Below are 27,962 nucleotides of genomic sequence, written 5' to 3' on the forward strand. Positions count from 1 at the left end.
AGTGCTTCGGGCAGCAGCCTCCTTCCAGGCTGCGGCCCCTGCCGGTTACATAACTCGTTGCGGGCTGCGCGCGGCCCCACTTCCTGGCTCCCTGAGAACCGAGGATGCGCTGAGCCCCACAACGCCGTCCGCTGCCGCCGGCTCCCTCCCGAGGTGAGGTATCCCGGGCTCTGGCCTGCAGTGGGGCGCCGGACCCGGCCGGGGGCGGGGGGTCGTGAGAGGCAGGGAGCGCAGCTGGGGGGACGGCCGGGGTGCAGGGGGACTGAGGCGGCCCTGGCGGGGCGCGGAACTGCCCGTCCGTTCAAGGGAGGCCGGGGGCGCGGCCCACGCCAGTCGGAGCCCAGATCTTTCCGCGGTGTTTCGGGACGGCCTCAGAGCTCACGCTTCCCGGGGTGAGGAGGGAGCCGCGACCCCAGATTCCAGGGGTGCCGAGAGGCGTGATTCCGACCCTTTTGCCTGGGACGCCACCGTGCGAGGCCCCAGGACGAGTTGGTGGGGAAATTTGGAACCGCAGGGCAGCCTGCCCCTTACTACACCCTAGGTCTCACGGGAGGTGCAGGGCCTGTCCTCTTCACAGTTCAGCGATTCGCCGCTGCCTCGCCCGGCCCTACCTCTGCTTTAGTACTTGTTGCATGGATTGTAGTTATTTGCCGACTTGTTTGCCCTCCCGTGAACTCCTGAAAGCCTGGGACTCTTTCTTGGTCGTCTCCACATCTTACTCCTTCACCTGTACATTTTGGTTAAGATAACTGATTCCTTACGTTTTTGGTAGTTTACAGACTGGCCATGCAGACCCCTACACCACTTCTGACCTCTTCTGCCCTATCGGGCACTTCCCAAGGAATAGAGGGAATCTATAGCTTCTGTGGTTTGTGCCCCGGGAAGATTTTCAGGGAGGCTGAGCGCCTTCCCTAGACCTCTAACAGCAAAGATCTGTGTGCCCAGCGGGTGACGGAGCCCAGGGCCTGGAGATGAGGAAAGGAGTTACTCTGCAATAAACATGGACACTGCCTGCTTCATTGGTCTGTTTTCATTCTGCCAAATCCTTGAGCCATGCCATTTTCTTACTAATTTGTCTTGAAGGAAAAGGATAACAGCCCCACAGGGTAGTTCCCTGTGGTACCTGGAGTGGTTGTTAATCAGAGAGTCAGAACTGGAGAGAACATTGCTGGTTGCAGATATTTACCAGAGCATGGAAGGCAGAAAACTTCTAGTTAATGCTTAACTGACAACCGGGAAAGTCACTGTGACTCCAGGTCATCTATAGAAATACCACATTCCGTGTAGTACTTTGTGATGTGCAGATAAGTCATAGAAGTTCTTTGGCCAGTAGTACTGGATTGCGAGGTGGGGAGAAGGGGAGTCTTGAACAACATTGGATTAAAAGGGGCTGGAGCAAAACAAATACTCTCTTACAAGAATCCCTGAATTGAGTTAAGCTCAGTTAGAGAAGAAGGGATTCCAGACCAGAAGAAACTCAAGGGTGGCTGAAGTATAAACGTTAGTCATTTAACAAATGGACAAAGTCAGTCATGGCTGTGCACATAGGTCTTCATCTCCCTTGTTCCAGGATTTTGTACGTCACAATTAAAGTGCAAACTGGCCCTTTGAGAAAGCAGTGTGCGTGAGCTCCTTCTCCTTTGGGCCACAGTTTGCTGGAGTTCCATCTCACTGGGCTTGCAGACATGCTGGGTTTCTATAAAGATGGTTAAAACCTGTAAGTAACAAAATCAAGGCATGGTGTCATGTTCACAAACCAGAATAAAAAATACAGACACTTTTTTAAAAGGTCTGTGTGTGTCTTATTTTTAGCCTCTCCCGTTGTAACTTACAGTGACTTTATCACCATGTTTATTTTAACCGCACCCACTCTCAGACTTCAGATGTGACTTGTTGAGGTTGCTTGGCAACTTGGCCTCTGCCTGGGATGGAAGAAAATTCCTGGATGTTAGGAGATTGGAGAGGTAAAAGACACCCAGTAGAACTAAGAAGGTTGGTGCTGTCACTGCTCACCAGGTGCTCCGCCCCACAGACTGTCCCAGCCTCAGTGGACCTGCTAGCAGCAGTTTGTCTTCTGGCAGCCCGAGGTGTGTTTAGACCAGGTGGACACAGCATCCTTACCTGGCAGCAGCCACAGGGAACACAGTGTAGAGAAGAATCCTCAGAGCTCTGAGTGCGGGGCAGTGCATATCTTTGCTCTGCTAAAATGGCCCAGAGGTCTGTCCTTGTTGGTGACAGCTCTCCTACCTGAGTAGAAGGCTGGCTGCTTGTCAGGCCATGTCTTCTCTTAAATGGTGGCTCCTGCATCTCTACATCTTACTGCCAACACCTCCTTCCCTGACAACTCTTTCTGGAAGGAATCCACGAAGTCCTCATGGCTTTTCCACCTCAGTTCTTCGTTTGCAGAAAGCTAGATTGGGATATAGACTCTGTGTCGAAGCTGGTCCTGCTTCTGTCCATGTGCAATGCTTTCAAGTAAAATGCTGATTTGTGAAATGATGCTGGAACTCCTGGGTCTCATTCTGGCTAAGTCCAAATGTTGAATTTCATTCAATGAATATTTCTAAGTGTCTTTGATAACTCCAGGATCAGGCCTCCTTCCCTAAATATCATTCTTTTTAGGGTGACCTCTGATAGAGGCTGGCTGACAGGCTAGGTCAGGGTTATCTGAAGCCCAGATATCTTACACTGCTGATTAAAGAGAGGCCTATGTGTTTGAAAACCCAGTGAGCACATACATAGTAGGGTTGACGTTCCACTCTGAACCTGAAGGTGTTTGCTCAGTGCTTGTGGAGTGATGGGAAGGGGATCTGAGCAGGGAGCCAGGGCTTTCTGCAGGAAGTAGTTTGGGGTCTACATCAACAGTGGAACCAGTGCTCCATTGAGTGCCCCACTGCAGGGGCTGGCAGACACGTGACAGTCACCCCAAGGTGCCCACAACACTGAGCCTGGATGGTCAGGTGGAGGGGGAGTAACCACACATGAGGGCCAGTCCCTAGTCCCTTCCTGTGGGCATCTCAGACTCCCCATCTCCTCACCTGAGGCCCACTTCCTGCTCAGGCAGGGCCTACATGGCAGGGATGGGTCCAACACTCTGAATATTGATGGCGAGAACCACCTGTGAGTGTGACAATGTAGAGACTTTAAAATGTCTCTTGCAATTCATAGACTCTTAGTGCCAACGTTTAAGCCCCATACCCTTGGAATAGCACGGCATTTGTTCACTGGTACCAGAAGTAAACATTCTAAACGTTCTAATAAGATGCACAATTGTAAAGAAGCAAAGAGGAGCTGATTGTGGAAAGGGACACAGAACTAATGTTTGTTCCCTTTGCTTCCACAGGAAGACCAAGGAAAAGTATTTTGTCATCTTTAACAGACTACATTAAAAAAAGAAATTCTTCCCAGTTCTATTTCTTGTTGTTATTAGAAAGCAAATTGTGTTCCTCTTTTTTGTTTCCTGCATTCCTGAAATAGGGCAGCAAAGTATTTGGGCAGCAAAGTAATGAAATTTGAGCCCATCTTAAAAATAACTGAGAAGAAAGCAATTTCATTTGATAAAATAGTCTTTGGGTAATTGTCCCTTAGCTACTGAAAATGATTTTTATCTGGAAAATGTTAATACAACAATATTTCCATGGTTTCTGTAGCATTCAGCAGCTGTTTGCTACTTTTTAAAAAAAATTTTTATTTTTAGAAGATGACTCCTGACTAGTTGTAAGCTATTCAGAAGGTCTTGCTGGTCAGATATTTGCTGCTCTTTCTACTCTTACTGTCAAATTACAGTATTGCTTCTCCTCTGGCCTCCCATTTTTTACTTTTTTGTTGAAATATACACACTGCTTGACCAGCAGTCATGGCATGAGCGTACCAGTGCAACCGCCACCTCAGAAGACCCCTTGGGCCTCTTACCAGGCAAGCCTTCTCCTATTTAAAAAGTTTATTTTCTTGTAGGAAACACAAGAAACTATTAACTGTCATTTTATTGGGACTGGGGTGAGGAGGGGATTTCAAGTTTTTGCTACACTTTGTGTATGGATTCCTATTTTACCATGAACATGTGTTCATAGTAAAACATAGTTTTAAACAGCATTTAACAAAAGGAGAATGTTCTGTTTAAACCTTTCTTTTTTAAATGGCTGTCCTGAAACCTATGAATAGTTTTAAAAATTGATTTTTGTATGGCCACTAAATTTCCTTTTTAATAGTTGCACAGGAACTCTTTAAAATATTTTCACAAGTCTATTCGGCATCCTTATCCACAACTACCTCCTCTTTGCTTCATTACAAATGTGGGTCTGTGTTTAGAATGTTTATTTCTGGCATCAGTGCATAAATGCCATGCTGTTCCAAGGGTATGTGGCTTAAATGTTGGCACTAAGAGGGTCTATTTGGGGGCAAAATGGGTAACCATTCTACTTATACTTTGAAGAGACATTGTAAAATTCCCAAGTTGTTACTAATTAAAACAGATTATTTTAATATAAAAGATGTGTTCATAATTTTCACATACCACCTGGAAGTCTTATTTTTTTCTGTTAATAAAAACAACCCAAGCTCATTGTTTTTTAAAAAAAAAAGCTCAGATGATACAGAAGCGAGTGATGTGGACACCAACGTCTGCCTTAATTCCAGAGGCAAATGCTGACAGGAGGTTGAATTACTTTTAAAAATAATTTTTGTTATAAAAGTTAACCTCGTGATCAAGTGTTAATTTATACCGAATTTGACCCACTTTCACATTTAATATCTTTTGGCTTCTGAAGGATCTTAAATGCAAACCCAGAGAAGTAGAGATTAAAATCAAACATCAAACAAAAAAACCCAGCAGAGTGAGATGGGAAAGTGCAGAAAGGCCAGTGGTGGGGCTGGTTTGCTGAAGGGGCAGCGGTGAGGAGCAGGCAGGGTTTCTGAAGCCCGATGCCCCCTTTGCTGTGCTTTTCTCCTTCAAACTGAGCAGCCAGCGGTCCATTTCACCCACTGCCCCAGACAGTGCTGAGGGCACCTGCAGCCGCCTGAGTTTTCTGTGGAAGAACTCACTCTCAGTTGGGTTAGAGCCCTCAAGAGGGTCCAGTCTTGGGTGTCAGTCAAGGACGTGTATTTAATTTTTGGCTGCACCCTGTGGCATGTGGAACTTCTGCGACCAGGGATCGAACCCGTGCCCCCTGAAGTGGAAGTGCAGAGTTTTAACCTGTGGACCGCCAGGGAAGTCCAAGGATGTGTATTTAATACATACATTTTACTACTATTAAATGCATACACTTACCACCATCAGCCCCAACCTAATATTTACAGGTGGTTTTTTTGTTGTTTGTTTTGTTTTTAAATCCAACTGGTTGACCCACTCCCTCAATCTGAACTGGGAATCAGCATTCTTGGCAGCCCTGTCCCAGCTTGACCAAGATCCCCAATTGAAAAGCCACAGGGCGGCGGCACCTCTTGCCCAGCCGTCCTGGTGGCCCGTCCAGCCCAGGCCCAGCTGTCTCCGCTTCGTGCTCTGACCGAGTCCATGGGTGTGAACATGCGGTGGGCAGCAGAGGTGCACCTGCACTTCGTTTCCGTTCCAGGAAGAGGAGACGTGCCCAAAGCTTTCAGGAGAGGGGATCTCAGGGTTTGCTCTTGGCTCCACATCTCTGGCCCCCAGTTCAGTGGCCCTTTTTCTCCCAGGTCACATTCTTGTCTCTGTTTTCCCTCTTTGTCCTTGTCTGTCCCCAAACCCGGGCTGTAGTTCCCCAATTCTGACCAAGTGGGGCCACAAAAGACGAACAGTCCTTTGGCCGCCCGTCGACTGCTGGGATGCTGGTCCTTAGAACAACCACAGGATTCTGCCTCTGGAAGGAGTTGGGGGGGGTGTTGCAGGTGGCATACGTGCACAGTGGTCCGAGGACATGCCCTCCGCATCTGGTCATTTTACCATGGACATGAGGTTAAAAAGCAAAATGATGAAATAAAATTTAAAACAAAATAAGATCTGTCTCATCTTGGGATATGGTGTAAAGTTAAAGGGCAGAGCTCTGAAATGCAGGATGCCCTGAGCTGCGTACTGCCCTTATCTCTGCCTTCTCATCCTCGAGAATCTGGTGATGGCCCAAGTTTCAACTGCGGGTCCCCAAGTTTGCCGGCCCCTGGCAGAGAACTTGGCACCTGGCAGTCGTGACCACCTTTTGCAGAGGGCTTACATCTCACTGCCTGGCAGGTGTTTTGCATGCTTCCTATGAGGACTTCCATCCCCGCTTTATAGCCCTCCCTGCGGCTCATAGCCCACACATGGCAGGTGGCAGGACAGTGAATTTGAACCCAGATCTGGTGGCCTCAAAGCTTTGCTTAGCCCTGGACTCTGCTGCCTTCTGCTTCACAGGCCCTCTGAGAAATGTTGTGAATCAATGATCCTCTTGTTTGTTTGTGTCCCACGCACATGGGACGTTTCGGGCCTCAATATTTTGCCTCCCAGAACTCTTTGATTCGAGGAGGCAGAACAAATAAGAAAAACATGATCTTTTTTTTTTTTTTGGCTGTGTTAGGCCTTCATTGCTGCGTGGGCTTTCTCTAGTTGCAGCGAGCCAGGGCTACTCTTCATTGAGGTGCGCAGGCTTCTCATTGCAGTGGCTTCTCTTGTCACGGAGCATGGGCTCTAGGCATGTGGGCTTCAGTAGTTGTGGCACGTGGGCTCAGAAGTTGTGGCTCGTGGTCTCTAGAGTGCAGGCTCAGTAGTTGTGGTGCACGGGCTTAGTTGCTCCACGGCATGTAGGGTCTTCCCGGACCAGGGCTCGAACCCGTGTCCCCTGCATTGGCAGGTGGATTCTTAACCACTGTGCCACCAGGGAAGCCCAAGAAAAACATCTTGACTGAGGCAAGGGGATGGATTCCCCACCTTTCCTGTGGCTGACGGAGGAGAGCATCCCTTCCCACAGTTTTGTTAACCCCTCCCAGCCCAGCCTGGTGGACAGCACTTTTCCTGTTCATTGATGTGCAGTTTGCCTCAGAATTCCTCAAGCAAAAGAAGGGGTTTCTGAGAGTATTTAGGTAATAGTGCAGAAAAACACACACCTTCCTTCTCCCTTCAGTAGCTCCCCCAATAATCAGAGATGTCCAGTGATGCTCTTTGCTGTGACCCCAGTGCCTAGAGCAGGCCCTGGGTTTTTAGTACAATTTTGGTAAACAAATGACTGAATGGATTCTCAGTGTGGAATGCGCGGGAGGTGATAGAAGGTTTGGCCCAAAAGAAAGCCAAAATGGGCTGTCCCCGGGACTGCTCCTGGACCACCTGTTGTCTGATTTTTAAATCGGGAAGTGTGCAGATGCACACAGTTGGTGACCCCAAAGGACACGTGGAACGTCACCTCCAGCCCGGTGGGTCACCTTTTGCCCCCTCTCAGTGTCGTCCGACCCCCCCAGCCACATTCTCATTTCTGTCGCCATGGATTCCTTTAGCCAGTTTTAGAATTTCACACGAATGGAATCCTCCACTGTTATCAGTTCATGTTTGAAGGGATGTGTCTTAAATTGTGTGTGAGGAATACGTGGGCTCCCCTCTGGGCACGATGAGGTGGGTTGTATGAGGGAGGCTCTTTGGAACTGGAGTGCTGGGTGTTTGTTTCTTTTCGCCTGTAAATTATTCATGTTCCTCCTACTCTGAGGCTTTGGAAGGAGCCCAGGCTGCTTTGGAGACGGCTTGCCCCACCACGGGCGGCTGCTCATTTGAACAGACAAGCTGTGCTGAGCTCTCAGTTTCCCTCACTTGACGTTCTGAGCCCTTCAGCCCATTTTACTGATGCGCAGGGCGGTGCCCTGTGTCCATCACTGGCTTATAGTTCCTTTTCTGCGTCATCCATCCTGAAGGCAAGAGCTTGGAGTCCATGGCTGTTGGATTTTTCAAGCTGATAGGCCTGGTGCCTGCAGAATTTCACACTCCCGAGGGCCCAGCGGTCTTTCATTCTTGTGCCATGGAGGAGTGTGTGCTAATCTTCCCTGTGCTTCGCTTGAGAAGACACCTGGAGTGCTGGGGACAGACCAGGGCGGTGCTTTGTCACAGGGTGCAGGGAGCTGAGGGCTCAGGAAGGGGATTGACGGAGATGTGAGCTGGAGTGAGTTTAGGGAGGTGACTCCTGAGGGAGGCTGCTGGGTTGCAGCGGGGGAGACTGTCAGTGCGTTGTCACCATGTGCTGGAGCAGAGGCCAGGCCTGAGGGGATCTGGGGCAGGAGTAAAGCAAGAAGTGGCAGCAAATGTGGCAGTGTGGGCAGTTCCATTGAAGGGAGAGAAGGTGGTGGGAGGCTTGTCCAGGAGAGGGTGCGCAGTGTGCACTGAAGGGTATTTGTGCAAAAGAGAAGATTGAAAATGTTGGAGAAGGTGGTGCTTGGGCCAGGGAGGAAGGAGATGTGGAGCTGGGCCAGGGACTGGGGTGTCCCTTAGTGGCCACCTCATTTATCTTCCCAGCGACGGATAGGAGAGCTGAAGCATGCAGCAGGACAGAGATGTCCCAGTGGACAGCAGAGCTGGGATTGACCCTGGGCATGGTGACTCCAGCATCCCTGCAGGGTCTGGGAGCATGTGGAGGGCACAGAGTCCAGAGCACAAGTGGAGGGTGGCCTAGCCTCAGCAAGGAGAAAGGACCATTTTGAACCAACAGGAGTAAAAGAAAAGAAGGAAGGGGGCTTCCCTGGTGGCACAGTGGTTGGGGGTCCGCCTGCCAATGCAGGGGACACGGTTTCGAGCACTGGTCTGGGAGGATCCCATATGCCGCAGAGCGACTGGGCCCGTGTGCCACAATTACTGAAGCCCGTGTGCCTGGAGCCCGTGCTCTGCAGCGGGGGAGGCCACCGCAGTGAGAAGCTTGCATGCCGCACCGAAGATCCAACGCAGCCAAAAATGAATAAATAAAATAAAATAAATTTAATTTAGAAAAAAAAGAAAAGAAAAGAGGGAAGGGAAGGGGCAATGTGGTCATGGCTGGCCTGACCACTGGCAGTCTGCTGAGGTCAAGGTGGAGTCCAGAGCACTTCTCAAGCCATTAAGATGATGGGAGCAGTTTTTAAAAGTTAAGTATGGCCTGTTTGGGACTGTGAAGCAGTGCCTTTGAAGGAGGGAGAGGCCCTGTGGACCTGGGACATCAGGACACAGTCTGTAGAGGGGAGTGGTCTCCAGGAAACAGGGTTGTGTATGGCTTTCTTCACTGGTTGGGAGTGGAATGCACCGTGGGGATCTTGCTGGTGCCAGGAAACCCCTCCAAAAACTGGAACAATCCCATTCCAAGCTCCTAGGTTCTGAATCCCAGCGCTTGGCAATGGGAGGGGGATGGAAGATGCTCCTGGGATGTTGGCCTTCACTCTATCCGTCTGACTGAGCACTCGGAGGCGCTCGGGAAGTGTGGTCGGGGAGGGGATGCCTAGGTGATCAGGCACCACCTCCCCCCCAGCCACCACGTGGACTTCAGTACAGGGACCCGAGAGGTCATTTCAGCTCAGAAGGAAGTTGAGGCTTGCAGACAGCCCACAAGGACAAGGTTTGGGGAAGGAGAAAGGATGGACCAAGAGGTGAGCTGGTGGGTCCTTCATTGTCTTGGAGAATCCGGTTTCTGTCCCTCCTGGAATTGTTCCACCCACTGACCCCTAAAGGCCAAGGACAGGATGAAGACCCAGGAAACCTGGGGAGAACTCTCCCTGCAGGCCTGAACTATGCCTTCTCCCGTACAGCATGTCCCTGCTTTCATAGTATCGGTGTGTCTGTGTCTTTGTAGAGAAACGTGCCGAAAGGTGGCCTGTGCGGCTTTGGTGCCCGTCCACCAGCACCCCAGGCCTTAAGACATAGGGCTGACTCGGGGGCTGTGCTCTGGCTTCACCCACCGGCCTCTGTTCTCTAGTGAGTCTTCAGAATCCTTGTCTCTTTAGCCCTTAGGGTGGCCCATAGTGATAGGAGATTAGTTCCGGGCAGACAGGTGGGGTCCCCACAGGTGTCAGATGTCAGTCCCCAGCCTCTCCTGTAGCGGTGGACCAGCCACACCAGCCTCCCACCTGCACCACCGCCACTGCCTTGACCTCACCCTCCCTGGCACCATTCCTTTCTCTCTGGCACACGGGCGCCAGATTCTCCATTCCCCAAGCCTTCCTGCCCCCTTCTCCACTCCTGTTGGTTGGGCTGGGACAGATTAACACTATGACATGCTGCATTTTCCCTTAGTTAAATGTGACGTGTTTCTATTTTTAAATCAAGGCATCTAAAGAACTGGCCTTTGAAAACACGGAAGTACTTTTAATAGGGATGCAAGAATCCACAAATAGCTGTGTGTCTTAGAGCCCAGTGTTTTTCTTGAAAGTTGAACAGGGAACAAATCCTGCCCCTTTGGTCAAGAGCATTATCCTAAGGGTACTAGGGGGAAAATGTATAAATCCCAGGACATAAGAGATGGTCATTTATTATGAGTCTCTCTCTTTGCTATCAAGCCTCAATTTTTTAAATGTTTTAAAATCAACTTTATTGAAGTTTAATAGACATATGACAAAATGTACCCAATGAGTTTAACGTGTGTATATATGTGTGTGTGTACCTATGTGTTTGTGTGTGTAACCACCACCATCAAGATACAAAACATTTCCGTCCCCTCAGGAAGTGCCCACTCAGCCTCCTTGCAATCAGCCCTGCCGCAGGTACCAGAGGTCAAGGCCTTGCTTCCTGTGGCTCCGGGTGTCCTGTGCCTGCCTGTGACCACCCAGTTCCAGGCTCTGCAGCTGGTTTTGTTGGTTGCCTGCACTTGTCCTGCCAGCTCCGGAGGAGAGACTGGTGAGAGTGAGCCGACGTATCCCGTCCTGTAGCTCCTTTCTGCGGGAGCTCAGAGCACATTTGCTGTTGGTTGAGAGAAGAGTGGGACACAGCCAGTGAGACACCTGGAGCTCTGCCAGGGGTGGTGAGGGTAGGCAGGCATGTCACCCTGTTTCTCAGGCTGGCTTCAGCCCATCAAACCCCAGACAAACCACCTGGAGCCGGTTTTCCAGGAAGAGGACGATGTGGAGTTTCCTGGTGCAGGTCAGGTATTGGAGCCGAAAGTTGATTTGAAATTCATCCGGTGATTTGTGCTTTGTGTTGACTTCCCAGACAGGGGCAAATCTGAGCCTGATCTTTCCTTTCTCAAAATCACCTAAGCAGCTTACCCCGTGAAAACCCGTAGACAACACAGATGCACTTGGTTGAGCCTTGATAACTTTCTTTGGTCACTTCTTACACACTCCAAGCCAAAGACAGATTTTTTTTCTTTGAATATGAAATATTAAAATTGGCCCACATCTGGAGTAAGCTACCAGATCGGCCCTGGTGGGCTGGCGGCTCTTCCTCATCTCTGTGAGTCTGTGCCTCCCTCCAGCCTCCTTGACCTTCAGCCTCATCTTCCTCAGAGCACCCCCATCCCCAACCCTGGCGGGCCTGTCTCAGAGGCAGGGGCTGGGGGAGGTGGGGTGTGGACCAGCCCCACTGCAGGAGCCCCTCTCTGGTACCAGCTTGAGCCCCTGCAGTTTGACTTGCAGGCTGGAAAGTTTCTGATTCTTTCTGGAATCTACTGTGACTTCCTTCAGAAAGAATAGTTTTTATCCATTTCACCAAAGAAACGTTTACTCTCAAGATTGGGGCTGGTTTTTGTTTTCTTTTTTTTTTTTTTTTCTTCTCCGTACGCGGGCCCGTCTCACTGTTGTGGCCTCTCCCATTTCGGAGCACACGCGCTGGACACACAGGCTCAGCAGCCATGGCTCACGGGCACGAACCCGTGTCCCCTGCATCGGCAGGCGGACTCTCAACCACTGCGCCGCCAGGGAAGCCCTTGTTTTCTTATTAACAGCTTTATTGAGGTACAGTCCACCTACCATGAATTCACCCAAAGTGTACCATTCAGTGTTTTCAGTGTATTCACAGAGCTGTGCAGCCATCACCATGTTCAGTGTCAGAACATTTTCACCACTCCCAAAAGAAACCTACACCCTTAGCCATCACCCTCCAAGCCTCTCAACCCCACTCCCCACCGTAGGCAACCACTAATCTGCCTTCTGTCCCTATGGATTTGCCTGTTCTGGACACTTCATGGAAATGGAATCGTAAGGTGCAGTATGTGGCCCGTTATGTCCAGCCTCTCTCACTCAGCATCATGTTTGCCGTGTTCATTCACATCATAGCACGTGTCAGTGCTAAATATTCACCGCATGGATGCACACATTGTATTGGTTCAGGCATCCATTGAACATTTGGGTTGCTTCCACGTTGGGGCTGTTTTTTGGTGAGCTCACAGTGGGCTCTAGCTTACACTCCTTTGCTCAATTTAGAGCAGGGGTTGTGCCCTCACTGGAGTGTTGAGCAGAACATGTATAGGGCATCCTGTTTGGCCACTCAGATTAGGCAGGTGGTGATGTATTGGGGCTTGTCCCCCAGGATTTTCCCTAAAGGCAGTTGCCACAGGGAGAGGGGGACGCCTGTCTCAGGAGCCTTCTCTGGAAAGACTGCACTGAGGGCCAGGCCTCGGCCTCAGATGGTGCGGGGTTGTCGACCGTCCCAAAGGCTCGAGGTTTTGACTGGGGTTTCCTGCATTTCCCCACTCTTGGCCACGAGGGAAGGAGAAGGGGTGCCAACTGGCCCCATGGTTAAGACTTAGCCCCTCCGGCAGCTTCTAAAGCGGCGCCCTTGTCCCCGGGTGTCTACACCCTCCTCTTTAAAACCACGGTGGAGTTTGGGGGTTGTTTAACTTGGGTCCCGGACGGTATTCCTGCCCCCGGAAATCTCCGAACCAGGCACCCAACCCTCCAGGGCTCCCGCGTGTGGCCGGTGGGCAGCCGCGGCCAGCAGGGAGTGTGCTGTGCTGTTCCCAGCGAGGGGTGTGCAGAGGTGGGGTGGCCACTGCAAGGTGGCCTCGTGCAGGATGGCAGAGGTACCTCCATCAGTCACCTGGGGAAGCTGCCTCCATGCCGGAAACTCAGCCTGTGGAGAAGTCTGGCAGGTTGGTGGTTAATTTTAATTAGGAACATTTTCACACATCCATCTGGTGTACCCGGCATCCAGTTCAATGGTTGTGAACATTTTGCCACTTTCGCTCCAGCTAAATTCAGCTCCAGAACATTCTGAATTTCACCCCTATATGTCCAGCGTGCATCTCTTCAGGAATATGGACATTTCCTACACAACCACACTGCTGTTTTCATGCCAACAAGATTAGCAGCACCTCCGTGGGTGCTTTTAGAGGTTTTTTGTGGACTCTCTCCCTTTGTGGGGGAAAGAGGGTCACGCGTGCAGTGGGTTGTTTAGAAACCTCGCAGGAAGCAGTGCTTTGTTGTGGCAGCTGTGATGTGTTGGGCCTCGTTCTGCTCCTGGAACTGTACAGTCTGGGATGACCGTGAAGCCACGTCCTGGCTGTGACTGCCAGGATGTATTCTGGACAGAGATGACTCATAAAACTCAAGAGTTGCCATTTTTGGTCGACAGTCCATTTCCCAAGAGGTGGCCGGCCTGAGGTCCCTGAGGTCACATTCACCAGAGCGTCCTGGGCACCATTGGTGGTGGGGGGTGCTGCTGAGTAGTGGACCAGCCAAGCTGTTCATGAGAGATGGAGCTGGACAGCATCTTGGTTTCTGAAAGTGTGTCCCAACTACAAGAAAAACATAGGCAATGTGGGAAGGTCAGATTTGCCAAGTCTGGGAGGATTTTTTTGTTGTTTGGTTGGTGTTTTGGTTTTGTTTTGTGTTTGGAGCCGAGAACTCAGCCCAGAAGCTGTGGCTGCCCTTTCTCCAGAAGCCTCTCACGTTAATGTCTGTGATGGCCTGGTCCCTGGTCCTGTCATTTGAAAACAAGGACGTGGGCGGCTGTCTCTGCCCTGCCTGAATGGGCTCTCAGAGGTCCCCTCTGAGTGACGAGTCTTCTCAAGAAGGGTGCCTGTTGGGATCCACCAGGCCTCAGGCAGGAGCTCACCTGCTTCTTGTCCTGATGAGCTTCCCTGCACGCTGCCAGGGGGTCACAGGAGGGGCCCCACCTGGCAGACCCCACGTGGGCAGTGTGTGCAGCGCACAGGTGCTGGCTGGAAACACGGAGGAGGAAGAGAGAGCAGGTCCCCTTTCATCTCGGCTCTCAAGCCGTGCTGTGCAGAGGGACCTGTCAAGGTGGCATGGACCTTACCCTGCAGGGTCTGGCGAGAGCTGGAAAGACAGAACCCGATGTGGGCACAGAGCCATGGAGCTCCTGTAGTACCTCCTCTGCCTCCCCGCCCACCCCATGTCTGCTTCAAGGTCACCAAGGTCACCATGTTTCCAGCCCTGTGGACCTGACCTTTAAAGCCCCTGCCCCAGCTAGTCCGTGTCAAACTGGCTGGTGCCATGAAGGGGAAGGGGGATGGCGGCAGACCTGTCATTGCCCAGCCTACCCTTGGCCATCCCTCAAAGGAACCCTTCTTGCTGGACAGAGCCTACTGGAGTCATGTCCAAGTCTGAGACTGAGCAGCTGCCCCACTGGCCCTGTGGTCAAGCCTCAGGGTGGATTCGGCCCCTGGCAGGTGGCAGGTTAGGACATGGCCTTCCCGGGGACCCTCATAGAAATGCCTGTGTTTCATGGGAACCAATCAGGAGCAGGGTCAGGACAGCAGGAGGGCACTGCACTTGGGCTCCCTTTGACCTTTGGTCATTGCCTGGACTCTCACGGTGCCCATTCACAGAACTGTGGTTTCTAGATTCAGTTTAGGTAACTTCAGGCTACCCCTTGCCCCAACCCCGATGTTTATTATGAAAAATTTCAAATATGTAGAAAAGTTGAATGTGTGAACAGTAAGTTCCTATTTTATATCAACCTGCCACTTAGGTCCAACCGCTAATAGCGGTTTGTCATATTTGCATTCTAAGCAGTTGAAAAATGTTTGAACTGTTTAGTTTTAGACCTCATGATCCCTCACTCCAAAGTATTTCAGCAGTGCATCTCCTAAGACTTTCTGCATAAGCACTGTGCCCTCCACATCTAAGTCCGTTAATTACAGTTTCATGATAATTTCATCATAAATTCATCACCTACTGTCCAGCCAATATTTAAGTTTCTCCAAAATGTTGTTTGACTTTTTATATTTCCCAGGAAGAGTTTACACATCACATTTGGTTGTAGGTCTCCTTGTCTTTTTTAGTCTATTTTTTTAATGACATTGACTTTTTTTTATTAATAAATTTATTTATTTATTTTTTGGCTGCATTGGGTCTTCATTGCTGGGTGCGGGCTTTCTCTAGTTGCAGCAAGCGGGGGGCTACTATTCGTTGTGGTGCGTGGGCTTCTCATTGCAGTGGCTTCTCTTGTTGCAGAGCATGGGCTCTAGGCACATGGGTTTCAGTAGTTGTGGCTGGTGGGCTCATTAGTTGTGGTGCGTGGGCTCTAGAGCGCAGACCCTAGAGTGCAGGCTCCGTAGTTGTGGCGCACGGGTTTAGTTGCTCTGCGGCATGTGGGATCTTCCCGGACCAGGGATCGAACCTGTGTACCCTGTATTGTCAGGCAGATTTCTTAACCAGTGCACCACCAGGGAGGTCCCTAAATGACATTGACTTTTTGAAGAGACCAGGCCAGTTGTCTTGTAGAATTCTACCCGTTCCGTGTGTGTCAGATGTCATGGTGCCTGGGTGCCAAGTGTTACCTGCAGTTGTGAAGTTAGGCCCTGGAGGCTTGATTGGCTTCAGGCCCAGCATTGTAGGTAGGAACCTTGAGGGCTTTGTGTATTTCACAGGAGGCACTGGGAGGCTGGCCTCCATCCCTGGGGGACGTGGGACTGCAGGATCTCAGGGGTGTGATCTCAAGGCTTTTCCTTGGCGATCGCTGAGTCCTGGGGGTGCAGGTGCTTTGTCAGAGTCTACCCGTGGCCTTCCTGCCTGGACTGAATGTAGCTTCCTGATTTAATCGTTGCAACTCGTGGCCCCTGTCTTGAACTTTTGACATGTCTTGAAGTTCTTCTGTGCTCACATAGGGGAGGAGAAATGGCCCACCCAGCAAGTGCCACTTGCAGTCTCTGGGGCTGCTGAGCCCTGGGTCGTTTGTTGGCAGCCACTGGCCCAGGCTGGGAGGAGTTGGGGCTGGCAGGGCTGTGTGTCTCCCCAGTGGAAAAACAGCAGGTGTGAGGGAGACGTGAGAACCTCTGGGCAGAAGTAGGGCTGGTGTGGGCGCTCAGAGGGCAGCTCAGAGGGGCCAAGAGAAGAGAGAACACAGACCAGAGTTGGGCTGCCCTCTGTGGGGCTCAGAAGTATCCCATGTGAGCAGCGAGGGGACCCTGGGTCCCCATCCTCCCAGGCCTTCCCGATCCTTGGTTTCCTGCCCTGCAGGGACGGTGGGGGTGGGGGCGTGCCTGTGATGCCTAGTGCATGGAGTGTTGTGAGGGGAGGAACACTCCATCAGGGGGACGGTGCGAGCTTTCCCACCTTGCTTGCCTCACAGGTTATATGAGGAGGAGGAGGCGGCAGCGTGGGTGCGGCTGCCTCCTGACACCTCCCTCCCTGCAGGTGTGAATGACAGAGGTGGTGCCATCCAGCTCCCTCAGCGAGGTCAGCCTGCGTCTCCTCTGCCACGATGACATAGACACCGTGAAGCACCTGTGCGGCGACTGGTTCCCCATCGAGTAAGTTGAGCAGTGTCCCCAGCTGTGGCTTGGGGGATGGGGAATGGCGGGGGGGATGTGCGCAGAGCTGCGGGTGCCAAAGCTGAAAGGCTTGCTATGAAGGCGCCGTGGTGGCCCAGAGTGACCTTGCCTGTCAGGGCCCCGGGCCCTGCTCCCTGACTACCACCAGGCTCTTTGCATCTCATTGTGTTCCTAGAGATCCCGGAAAGGGCTTGACTGAGAATCTTTAGTTACAAAGATGTTCCATGCAGTGCTACTTACAATATTCAGAAAATTGAGAAGCTACTTAAGTATCTTAACAGAAAGGAATTGGTTACATACATCGGGGTATGTGTATGCAAAAGTATAATGTTATTCTGCCGGGGGGAAAAAAACCTGTCCTAGAGGTATATATGTTGACTAGGAGAGTTTTTTTAATGAGATATTAAGTGGAAAAAGCAGACTAGAAAGCAGTATGTACCACAATCCCCCTTTTGTTTAAAAACACATACAAGATAAAAGCTTAGGAGGATATGTACCTCGTAGCAAATGTGTTCGGTAGTTCACGTGGGTGGATGATTAACATCTACAAGTTTGTCTGGTTTTGCTTGTCTGTACTTCCTACATTTTTCTGTAATATGCACATAGAGCTTGTAGTGAGAAAAATAGTGCAGACTTTTAAAAATTAAAAATAAACAAGATCCTGCCAATCATCACATTTCCGTGAGCCTTAGCCTCAGACGTGTTTAACCTGCTGCCGGCAGGAAGGGAGGGATTCCCTTACGTCCCTGATAGGAATGTGAATTGTCACCTTCTGGGGCCACAGGCTAGCGGCGGCTTCATAGGTTAGAAAATAAATGTCATCCCAGCAGTCCCACCGCTGGAAAGTAATCCAGTAAGTCCGAGGTTAGACCCCGCTGAGGGCGACCTGGGGCAGGTAGAGCCTCACCAACCAGAGCCTCTGTGCCTCTGAGGAGCCCGACCTGCTTGCCTCTCCTTGCAGCTTCCTGGGCCTGAGGCCTCAGGTTCCAAAGATGAGGGAGAGAACTTCAGTCCCATCAGACCATGTGGTGGCAGCTCCCCTCCTGGCTGCCGCGCCACCCAGCACTGCTGCGGTCAGAAGGCAGGAGTGTGATGAGGACCAGGAGAGGAGCCTGGGTGATGCTCAGGTTCTATGGAACCTTCCAGTGGGCGGGCGGTGGCCTCTACAGTGCAGACCTGAGTAGAGCACCTCTCTGTGTCGCCAGGAGGGTCTGAGACCCTCCTCCAGCTCTTGGTCTCATGAAAGGCATCCTGGGCTAACCCGCTGTGTCTGTTAGGAAACAAACCCAGACACCCTCCCGACCGAGCCTCCTTGGCTGTGGCTGAGTCTGCCTTTTCATCACTGCATCACTGTTCTTTTCCCTGCTCCCCTCGGACGGCACTTGGTGAGCAGCCCCAGTGACCCTGGATACACCTTGCCCTTGAGGCCCAGTCCCTGAAACTCAAATGCCACTCTGCAGCAAACCTGGCTTTCCCCACACCACTTCCCCCAGTCTTGAAAAAGTCTCACAGAATTCTTGGAAATCACCCAGGTGTCCACGGGCTGCGGGGGTCATCAATCTTAACTCATCCACCTGCCCCCCCCAGGCACTGCTCTCGAGGGGACAGTATCATCAGAGGTTTTCCCCTCTTGTCTCTGTGTCTTGCAAGATTATTTTCCTATCAAATTTCCAGTCCTGTCTGGAAAGATAACCGCTTTCAGAAGATGATACTCTGAGAGTGATACACTTTGGTGGAGACTGAGCGATGGGCAGACCCCTCGTCAACCCTGAGTGGTGGACAGAGCAGCCTAGGGTCCCCTGTGGTTCAGCTCTCTGAAGCACGATGGGGGTTGGACTTGACCTGGCCAGTTCATCTGAGTTTGTCTCCTCTTCAGGTACCCAGACTCATGGTATCGTGATATCACCTCCAACAAGAAGTTCTTTTCCCTCGCCGCAACCTACAGGGGCGCCATCGTGGGAATGATCGTAGCTGAAATAAAAAGTAGGACCAAGATACACAAGGAGGTGAGTGTATGCGGCAATGACTTGGCAGTCCGTGCCTCTGGACAGGACTGTGGGGCCTTGTGACACAGTCACGCTGCCTGCTCTGGTCCTTTCTCTTGGGAGCCCAGACGGCGTGTGAGATTCGTACCTGGTTGGTTTCTTTCTGTGTGTTCGTGACACAGTCGTATATGCATTAAGTAACACGACCACAGGCTTCACAATGACAGCCGTTTTGAAGTAGGGAGGCAGGTAAACGGTACACTGGCCTTTCTGCGGGCTTCGAGTCACGAGAGCAGGAAGGATGCTTACCTCCCTGAGACCGATGACAAGCCCACCTGTGTCCAGGCTAACTGTGGTGTGGAGGGTGGGGCGGGGAGTGGGGAGCTGACCCACTCCCAGCACGTGGGAGCCACTCAGTGAGCAGTGGACGGGACACAAAGGCCAAGTCGCCAAGTGTCCTTTTCAGTGGGGTAGAGAAAACCATACACATGGCAGATCCTTCTAGTTCTTTGTGAGCGAGAAGAACATAAGAACCGTGTGCTGGTCGGATTCATGACACTCCTGGTCCAAAATTGCATCTCCGGAACCAAGAGACCCACGTGGGGCGGTGTGTCACTTGGCCTGGCCTTGGCAGCGGAGGGTGGTGGAGGGCACCACTGTCCACCCTGACCCCCGCCTCCCCCTTTACTGCGAGACCACCTGGGGATGTGTAGGATCCCTAGTTAAAACATTCACACTCTCTTGGGCTGTCTTGTCTCTTGGCGGGTGGACTGTCACGTGCTGAGGGCCCGCTGAGCGGTTCCTTCTTCCCACCATGACTTCACTCATCTGGCATCCCTGACCCTCCTTGTCTGGTCTACCACTCACCCCAAGAGAAGCGATTTTTTTGTGTGCTCTTATATCTGCAGTTTCTCGCAGAAGGGCCCACACCCTCTTGTTTCCATGGGGGTGGAGGTGACCCTCTGTTGTCTTCTGTTCTGTCCCCTCTGCCCCAGTGTCCCCCCAGGTGTCATGGCTGGGAAGTTGGCAAGTGAGCTGTGTCCTACAGTGGGACCGGGGCCTCCACTGCTGACGCAACTGTTTCTGACTTTCTCTTTAGGATGGAGATATTCTAGCCTCCAGCTTCTCTGTTGACACGCAGGTTGCATACATCCTAAGCCTGGGAGTAGTGAAGGAATTCAGAAAGCATGGCATAGGTAAGAGTGGCAGAGCTCATAAACCACCACCACCAACTCACCCACTCCGCCCCGTTCTGACGATTGTCTCTCATAAATACCCCTCAGTCTCTTCTTCCATCCCTGTCCCTCTGTCTGGGGCCAGACCTTCATCCTTCTCCCCTTCCAACAAGACCCATGACCCCACCCACTCCCTTGGCTTTCAGCCTGTCCTCTTTCCATACAACACCAGGTCTTTCTGCCGTGGCCTCTTTCCCAAATCTGACAAGATCAGATTAATAACCGCTCCCGAATGTCCTCATTTGGGAATGGGCACCCCTTATCGTGCCTCTCACCACACACACAGCTTATGTCTGATCCCAAGATATATATTTTTTTAATAACTTTATTGGAGTATGATTGCTTTACAATGTTGTGTTAATTTCTATCATACAACAAAGTGAATCAGCTATAAGTATACATATATCCCCATATCCCATCCTTCTTGAGCCTCCCTCCCATCCTCCCTATCCCACCCCTCTAGGTGGTCACAAAGCATCGAGCTGATCTCCCTGTGCTATGCAGCAGCTTCCCACTAGCCATCCATTTTACACTTGGTAGTGTATATATGTCAGTGCTACTCTCTCACTTCGTCCCAGCTTCCCCTTCCCCGCTGTGTCCTCAAGTCCATTCTCTACGTCTGTGTCTTTATTCCTGCCCTGCCACTAGGTTCATCAGTACCATTTTTCTAGATTCCATATATGTGCTTTAGCATATACGGTATTCATTTTTCTCTTTCTGACTTACTTCACTCTGTGTGACAGAGACCCAAGGTATTCTTGATTAAGCGTAGAAAACATAATTGAAAAATAGTGCTAGCCACCATTTATCGGGTGCCCGCCACACCTGGGGCGCCGGGCTGCCCGCATGACTCCAAATTCCCATCCCACTCAGCCACACAGCCAGTGAGTGGCAGAGTCTTCATTTGTGTCCGTTCCACATTTTCCTGGGCTCAGGTTTACACTTCATTGTCTAAAAAGATCAGTGAGTCTCTGTTGTGGGTTCAGCCCCTGGGAGGGAACTAGCAGGCTGGCATCCGCGGTTCCGGATGCCTGAGGGCCTCAGGTGACAAGCCCCATCGAGCCATGAGATGTTAGGGACTTCTATAGTGGTTGGTTATGGGAGGTCGGTCTTCGGTCCAAAAGCAGAGAGATCTGTAGAGACCTCTGCAAAGATGACTTTCTTGTCTGCCTCACACTTCCTTCCCACTTGCCCTGCGCCTCTTCCTCCGCAGGTTCCCTATTACTTGAGAGTTTAAAAGATCACATATCAACCACCGCCCAGGACCACTGCAAAGCCATCTACCTGCACGTCCTCACTACCAACAATACGGCTATAAACTTCTACGAAAACAGAGACTTCAAGCAGCATCACTATCTCCCCTATTACTATTCCATCCGAGGGGTCCTCAAAGATGGCTTCACCTATGTCCTCTACATCAACGGTGGCCACCCTCCCTGGACCATCCTATATCCTTTCTCTTTCAGGGGTGAGGTATTGTGGCTTCTTAGCAGGGCCCGTGTGCCAGCTGGAGCTGTGGTTGCCTTCACATGGCATCCACAAGGCCAAGCTCATGGGACCAGATATTGTTGTGGGCAGGTCTGGCTGGTACATCTTGGGAAATGACAGCCTGGGTGTGGACGTTGGGAAAGCAGGCCAGCTCTGGCACTCGGCGCTCACTGGACGTTAGACTGGTGTGAGGGGAGGGTGTTCAGCCTCCTGGCCTAAGATCCATCCATCCATCAAGTATCGAATGAGAGCCTCCTGTTCCCCCAGGTGCGTGGGGGATACAACAGTGAACGAAACAGCCAGAAGCCCCGGCTCTCATGGGGCTGTGTGCTGGTGGGGGAGAAGCCAAGCAAGTGAGGTGAAACGAACTGTTTGCTGTTTTTTTTTGTTTGTTTGTTTTGTTTGTTTTGTTTTGTTTTTTGTTTCTTTTTTGTTGTTTTTTTTGTTTGTTTGCTGTTTTTGAACATTTGGGTTCAAACCTTCTTTGCTGGGTGCGTGACCCAGAGGTGTGTCCCTGCCCTGCTCCCTCCTCTTTAACTCTCTCTGGCCTTGACATGTTCGGTGGAGGCCAGGAGACTTCCTGATAGTCATAGGGTGTGAACCCCAAAATACTGTGTGTATGTGAGAGAGAGAAGTTAAATTAATGAGTCCAGGATTTATCCATTTCACAGGGAAATAAACAAGAAAGACAAGGACGGCCCAAAAGCCTGCAGGCCTAGTTCCTGTGAAGATGGGTCTCTATGGGTGTCCACGGGGTCAGGACTGCTGACCCCTCCTCATCACAGGGACAGGGCCCTGCCAGTCTGAGGACTGAGCGTAGGGGAGAACTAGGAACACTTGCTCTTCCAGATCCCTCCCCCAGCACCCAGTCCTGTCCAGCCTTAGTCTGGGTGTCCAGGTGCCTGGGGCCTCACCCAGAAGGTCCCTTGTACCCAGGCTCTGCCCCGCATTATTTTGTGCAGCAGAGCCCCCTCCATCTGATGAGGCTTTCCAGCCCTGCAGAGGCTGAGCAGGCTCTTGGCCTCCTGCAAGAGTGGCGTGCTGTCTGCATGCGGCCCCCATGGTCACCGTGCTGACAGTGCCACCCTGGGGCAGTTGGGCAGGCGAGTCGGAATCTTCCTTAACAGAGCTGCACGGACTACATCCAGCACCTGGGCTCTGCGCTAGCAAACCTGAGCCCCTGTTCCATCCCACACAGGATCTACCGCCAGGCCCACAGCCTGCTCTGCAGCTTCCTGCCATGGTCAAGCATCTCCACCAAGGGCGGCATCGAGTACAGCCGGACCATGTGACGCCAGCCAGGCAGTCTCTGCCAGGCCCCACCCCTTGGCACCCTGTGGAAACCACCTTCCCAGCCATCTGACTTCTGCTGTCCTCTGCAGAGGAGCCGGTGGGCACCTGCTGGGCCCGTCGGCCTGCCCCACCTGCAGGCCCGGTGCTACGTGGGCTCGGGAGAAGAGAGTCAAGGGGCGTGCCCGGTCTCCCCCAGGTACACCAGAGCAGGGGGTGCAGAAAGGGGAGCAGAGCCCAGTGGGCTGATGGTTGGGGAAATGGAGGCGGTGCTTTCAGCAATGAAAACAGGAGGCCCTGGATGGGCATCTGCTGCTCAGGGTGCTGGGAAGCATGGCCAGGGGCCAAGATAGTTCCCGAACGTCTCTCAGAAACTTCAGGAGGGAAAGCAGAGCTCTTGACCTGGCCAGAGCTTGGCCTGAACTACCTGAACTACTGAACTACTTTTTAATGCATTCAAATGGTTCAAAAATTGAAAAGTTACTAAAAGATCAAGCCCCTTCTACTCCTGTCCCCAGACACTCAGCTTCCCCTTCCCAGGGGTTATCAGTGCCGCCATGTCCCTGGTGGTGCTTCACTGTAGATGGCAGCTTTAACAGCAGCGGCCTTGCCCTGTGGTGGGCACCTAGATGAGAGCTCTGCTTAGACACAGCTGCTTCTGAGCACCGTGGGGAGCTGGTCTCCCAGACCTCAGGGAATGGCGCCATGGGGACTCCAAGGTCTACCCCTTGTGCATGGACACGGCCCAGAGCGGATTGTGATGTGGGCCAAGCCCAGGCGGCAGGGCTCCGTGGCCTCCTGGGCTGGCACCCCCGTCGGTACTGTGGTTTGTGCTGGGACCGAGGCGAGCCAGTGGTCACTGGAAGGGACTCTGGACCTGGAGGAGGGCTTACACTTCAGGAGCGCCAGGGACCCAGCTTTGGGCTCCTAGGCCGGGCCCCTGGGGAGGGGAGGGAAGCAGAGCGTTTCTGCTGAAGCCTTCACCCCTGCTCCCCTCTTGTGTATCCCACAGGCTCCTCCAGCCCTCCTTCCCAATCTGGAAGCCTTCACTTCTGCTGAGCCCTGGCCGGGCCCCCGCATGTGCTCCAGCCCCACGGGCACCTAGGGGTGGCAGCGTTCACTGTGGTCTGTTTCTTCTGCTGCCCTGGGAGCAAGGGCATGGGAAAGGGCTTCCTTCCCCACGCCCCTCACCGGCCTCTTCCCCTCCGCTGTGTGATCCTTCCAGCTCCTTCCTGCAAAGTCGGAATAAACTTCTGGGAGGGAGGAACCCAAGTGTTACGGACAGACTTGACCCTAAAGACACAGGAGCCTCTGAACAATGAGGGGTCAAAATAACGGGAAGGCCAGCCCCTGGTCCAGAACCAGCACCCAGAAGCCCGGAGGGGCGGGGAGCAGCTCCGGTCTCTCCACCCAGGGCTGACCCTTGCTGGGCACAGCTGGGGAGGCTTCTCACCCACACACTGAGCTCTGTGGCTTTGCTCCCCACATGTGCGGGCGGATAACGAGACAGGTGCCCACATTCCCCACTAGGAGGCTGAGTCCTCCCACAGCCTCTTCCCATGGGCTGCTTCATTCTGTCCCGAGCGATTGGAACCACCTGTCAGATGGTGGATGTGCCATTCAGCTGAGCTGCTGCAGGGAGCCGGGCTGAGGACAGGCACCACTGAGGGCCTGGGGGTCCTCTCCCCACAACCCCCCAGCCCCATGAGCAGCAGCTCTGAGGCCTGGCCAGGTGCAGACAGGACAAAGCTGAGCACCGCAATGACCAAGTGAGACCCGGCCTTTGGGGCTGGGGACAGTACGTGCCTTGTGGTCCCTTCACCTCTGGGGCAGAGACAGTGCCTGGAAGTGTGCGCGTGGACGGCACGTGCTTCTGGCACCCCTTCTGCCAGGGCCCCTAGAGCTTCTTGCTGCCTGGCCTGCCCCTCCAGAGCAGAGGGGATGGGGCAGAGTCTCACGCCGGACAAGAGCAGGAGACAGGAAACCCCAGGTGGGGGCTCCGTGACCGTGTCCTTCCCTCCCTCAGAACTTCCTGGCCCGGGGCTCCTGCGGCCTCACCGGTGGATCCTGGGCAGGAAAGGCACTCCATCTCCCCCCACTCCCCACCTCCATGCTGACGTTGGTTTCATGCTGAGGCCCAGCTGGGTGTCCTCTCTAATCTGAATCAACGATGATCATGTGATTTTTATTTCTGCCCCTCAGGGTAAGGGAAGAGTCTTCCAGAAGGTTCTACTTTGTACATTCGTAATTGAGCTCAGAGGCTTTGCCCTGCCCCTCCCTCCCCCACCTCCTTATCACTGAAGTGTCCAGCCCAGTGTTGAACAGATTATAGTGTTTTGTCTTACTACAAACAAATAAATAGACTTTAATTGGTCACATCCTGTCTTTGCAGGCCCTGCGCCTGTGGACCCGCCCCGTGGCTGAGGGTGGCCCAGGAGCTGCTTGTCCCCTGGCAAGTCCCAAGGACGCCTTCCAGCTCAAAGGGCGATTGTTTTTTATGATCATAATTGTACCTTGCCCTGCCAAGGAATACAGCCCTGGAAGAGGTTCTAGAGCTGGTGAAAGTGCAGTGGTCAGGCAGGGGCCCTGCCCAGGGCACCCCACCACAGGAGCCTTAGGCGGGAGGGGGTGGGGGGCAGCAGGTCCCAGCCCCTGGCTGGGCCAAGAGGGGGATCAGGTCCTTCTACCAACTTCTTGGAGCCTCTGGCCACCCTGGGGGCAGGAGGTCGTGCCTGTCACCCTCTTAGACAAATGACTGGTTGAGGGGCTGGGAGTAGCTCAAGAGCCACACAGCTGTGAACGGTGGGCTTGAGACCCCAGCCCAGGTGTGGACCCCTCCAAAGCGTGGGTGCACTGCTCCCTGAGGGCTGGGCCTCCCCCTGATGGCCCTCCCTATGGGACAGGGCCTGAGGCTGGTGGCCCGGACTAGGAGCTGCCACCACCCAGGGCTGCATGCACACGTACAACAACCTGAAAAGCACCCAGGGACCAAGGTTTCCAGAATCTGCTGTACCAGGGTACAGGGGAAGGGCAGGGGCCTGTGGGAGCTTTCCCCATGTCTGGAAGGAGCCCAGCTGTCCTGGTGTCCAGAATGTCCTTGACACTATCATGTGTGGTCTGACAGAAGCCTGTGAGAGGGGTAGGTCAGCCCTTGCCTGACCCAGGCTGCCAGGACAGGAAATCAGCCAAATGGTGAGGGTCACTGAGGCAAACCCAGGTTCTCCCATCTGTCCCCACAGGCTGAGGCCCAGTGATGTAGAGCAGGGGGTCTCATCCCAAGAGATTCTGCCCCCCAGGGGACCTCAGACTCTCCAGAGATGTTTTTCGTTACCACACTGGGCGGAGGGCACTACTGGAATCTAGTGAGTGGAGGCCAGGGCGCTGCTAAACATCCTGCAACTCACAGAACAGCCCCCGAAACAAAGAATGGCATAGCCCCAAATGTCAACAGGGCTGAGGTTAAGACCTCCTGATACAGAGGAGCCCATGCCTGGTTGCCTGGAGTCTAGCCCAGCTGGGAGAAGGGCTGTGCTCATTCTGCCTGGAGGGTCAGGGCAGCCAGGGGTCCCCAGGGAGGGTGAACTCAACCAAGGCCTCAATGAGGGGCGGCATGGGGTCAGGGCCAATGTCTCTGCCCAGGTTGCTCTCCTCCCGACACCCTCCCTAAACTTGGCCTAACTTTCTCTGTCCTCTGCCCTCTCCACCCAGAACACCAAGCCCTGCTCTTAGGCCTGCTGAGACCCTGCCCACCCAGGAAGCCTGCCCAGAGTCCCGCCCAGAGGAGGACGGCTCCCTCCTCAACTAAGGGTGGGAGCACCTCGGATTCCCCCAGGATCGACATGGAACTCTGCTCTCAGAACACAGGTGCCGAGGGACCATTTCTGTGGCTGAATTGGCCTGATGACAGACAGACCCAGGGGCAGAAGGTGCAGGCCTTGGCTTTTATTGAGATTAGACCTGTAGGCTCCCCGGCCTCTTGGGAGCCCAACTCTCCACTCCGCCCAGCCTCCCAGGTACAAGTGGCTGACTTGAGTTGGAGCAGGCTGCAAGGGTACGCCCAGGCTTCTTTCTGTCCCTCCCGCAGGACCTCCTCATCCTTCCACCCTCGAGTTTTCCCAAGGCTGGCCTAGGCTCTGGTGCTGGGCAGCTGCCCAGGCATCTCGGTGTGGGGATGCTACTGGTGGGGGCTGAGCCCTTCTGCCTGGACCTGTGTCCTCCTCCTGGGCCATCCTTTCCCCTCCTGTCCTGAGCTGGGAGAACCAGCCCTGGCACTTGGATCCCTATGGCCTCTCCAGAGCCCCAGAGTGAGTTCTCTTGCTCAAGGGACATGTGGATTCCTCTGAGGCCCACCCAGGATCTCTTAGGCCTGAGCCCCAAGCCTTCAGGGGCACCGGGCTGGGAGGGGGCACCCTTGGCTGGGTCCATGCTGGAACTGGAAGCTGAGGAAAGCGGGGGTAGAGGAGTCACTTGGAGGGACCTGGGGGAGGCTGCCAGCCCATCCTATGACCCCCGTGAACCTGGCATCCTTCAAAACCAGAGGGGAGGGGGCAGTTCTCCTTAAAACCTGGGAGGGGAGGAGGAAGAGGGAAACACGTTTCAAACTGAAAGGACCCTTCTCTAACACGAACCCCTCATTTTACAAATGGGGAAACAGACCTGGCCAGCGGGGGAGAGCAGGCCAAGGTCCCTCATCAAATGTAGAGCTGGGACAGGTACCCAGGAGGATTGGGAGTGGAGAGGGGCCACCTGGGTCCATCTGAGTGCCCAGCCCAACCCTGCCCGGGGTCTTCCCCTCCTGTCCTCAGCCCTGCATCACCTGGACAGGTGCTCACCTGTATTTCCCAGGCTGTCGAGCTTCCAGAAGGGCTGAGTGGTGACTGTTACCTGGTCCCAGAGCCCCCTGTGGTAAGTCCAGGGGCAAGACTGTGCCCTCGGGTTGTGGGAGGCAGCCCCCAGCCATGAGCTGGCTCAGCCAATGGCTTTCACACTGGCCGGCAGAATGCATGTGGCCTGGCAGGTAGAGAGCCAGGCCCCAGAGGTGGTGCAAGTTCTTGGGCTTGCTTCCCTGGGCACTGGGGCACTGCTGCTGCTGGGCCCCCAGCCCCCCCACATAGATATTGGGTGGCATGTTGGGGTGACTGGTGCGTCCTCAGGCCCAGCTCACTGCATCTGTGGAGGGGAGAGCAGGAGATTGGTGGCTGGTGGGCCACAGCGGCTGTGAGGGGACAGTGTAGTCACATGCTTATGTGATGGGCTCCACCCCTGGCCTGCGGAGCCTCAGCTTACCTGTCTGTCAGATGGGCTCCGCCCCCTGTCTCCCACCTCCCTCACCCAACAAAGCACTCCTTCTC

The 27,962-nt window shown here is 53.2% G+C and overlaps 3 protein-coding genes across 5 annotated transcripts in view; 1 reads left to right on the forward strand and 2 right to left on the reverse strand.

Annotated features, from left to right (window-relative positions):
- NAA60 (N-alpha-acetyltransferase 60, NatF catalytic subunit) lies at positions 1-27,006 on the forward strand. Of its 3 annotated transcripts, XM_024759465.1 has the most exons (8): positions 1-153; positions 16,477-16,592; positions 18,490-18,619; positions 19,698-19,794; positions 21,047-21,281; positions 22,457-22,810; positions 23,624-24,601; positions 26,320-27,006. In XM_024759465.1, exons 2-6 carry the CDS (start codon positions 16,483-16,485, stop codon positions 22,611-22,613), a joined length of 729 nt encoding a protein of 242 aa, XP_024615233.1. In that variant the 5' UTR covers positions 1-153; positions 16,477-16,482; the 3' UTR covers positions 22,614-22,810; positions 23,624-24,601; positions 26,320-27,006. The 3 variants fall into 3 exon arrangements, with proteins under 3 accessions (XP_024615233.1, XP_024615232.1, XP_024615231.1); XM_024759464.1 differs by lacking the exon at positions 26,320-27,006 and having other exon boundaries at positions 16,412-16,592; positions 23,624-24,985; XM_024759463.1 differs by lacking the exon at positions 26,320-27,006 and having other exon boundaries at positions 23,624-24,985.
- LOC112409471 (uncharacterized protein C16orf90 homolog) lies at positions 26,892-27,303 on the reverse strand. Its single transcript, XM_083287575.1, is given in 3 exon segments — positions 26,892-26,961; positions 26,963-27,111; positions 27,268-27,303. Coding segments are annotated over 3 exon segments (255 nt in total).
- LOC112409472 (uncharacterized protein C16orf90 homolog) overlaps positions 27,193-27,962 on the reverse strand; it is a 10,612-nt gene continuing 9,842 nt past the window's right edge. Inside the window, 1 exon segment of the mRNA XM_024759622.1 lies at positions 27,193-27,780. Within this exon segment, the coding sequence (XP_024615390.1) occupies positions 27,440-27,780 (341 nt within the window). The 3' untranslated portion in view covers positions 27,193-27,439.

The sequence above is a fragment of the Neophocaena asiaeorientalis genome, unplaced genomic scaffold, assembly GCF_003031525.2.
Source record: "Neophocaena asiaeorientalis asiaeorientalis breed wild unplaced genomic scaffold, Neophocaena_asiaeorientalis_V1.1 scaffold254, whole genome shotgun sequence".
NCBI lineage: Eukaryota > Metazoa > Chordata > Mammalia > Artiodactyla > Phocoenidae > Neophocaena > Neophocaena asiaeorientalis.

What these genes read in the sequence shown, in the direction of transcription:
- NAA60 (XM_024759465.1), top strand. Translation starts at nt 16,483, where the DNA reads ATGACAGAGGTGGTGCCATCCAGCTCCCTCAGCGAGGTCAGCCTGCGT. An exon ending in GGCGACTGGTTCCCCATCGA is followed by an intron (nt 16,593 to 18,489) that starts GTAAGTTGAGCA and finishes TCTCCTCTTCAG; the next exon opens with GTACCCAGACTCATGGTATC. An exon ending in CACCCTCCCTGGACCATCCT is followed by an intron (nt 21,282 to 22,456) that starts ATATCCTTTCTC and finishes ACAGAGCTGCAC; the next exon opens with GGACTACATCCAGCACCTGG.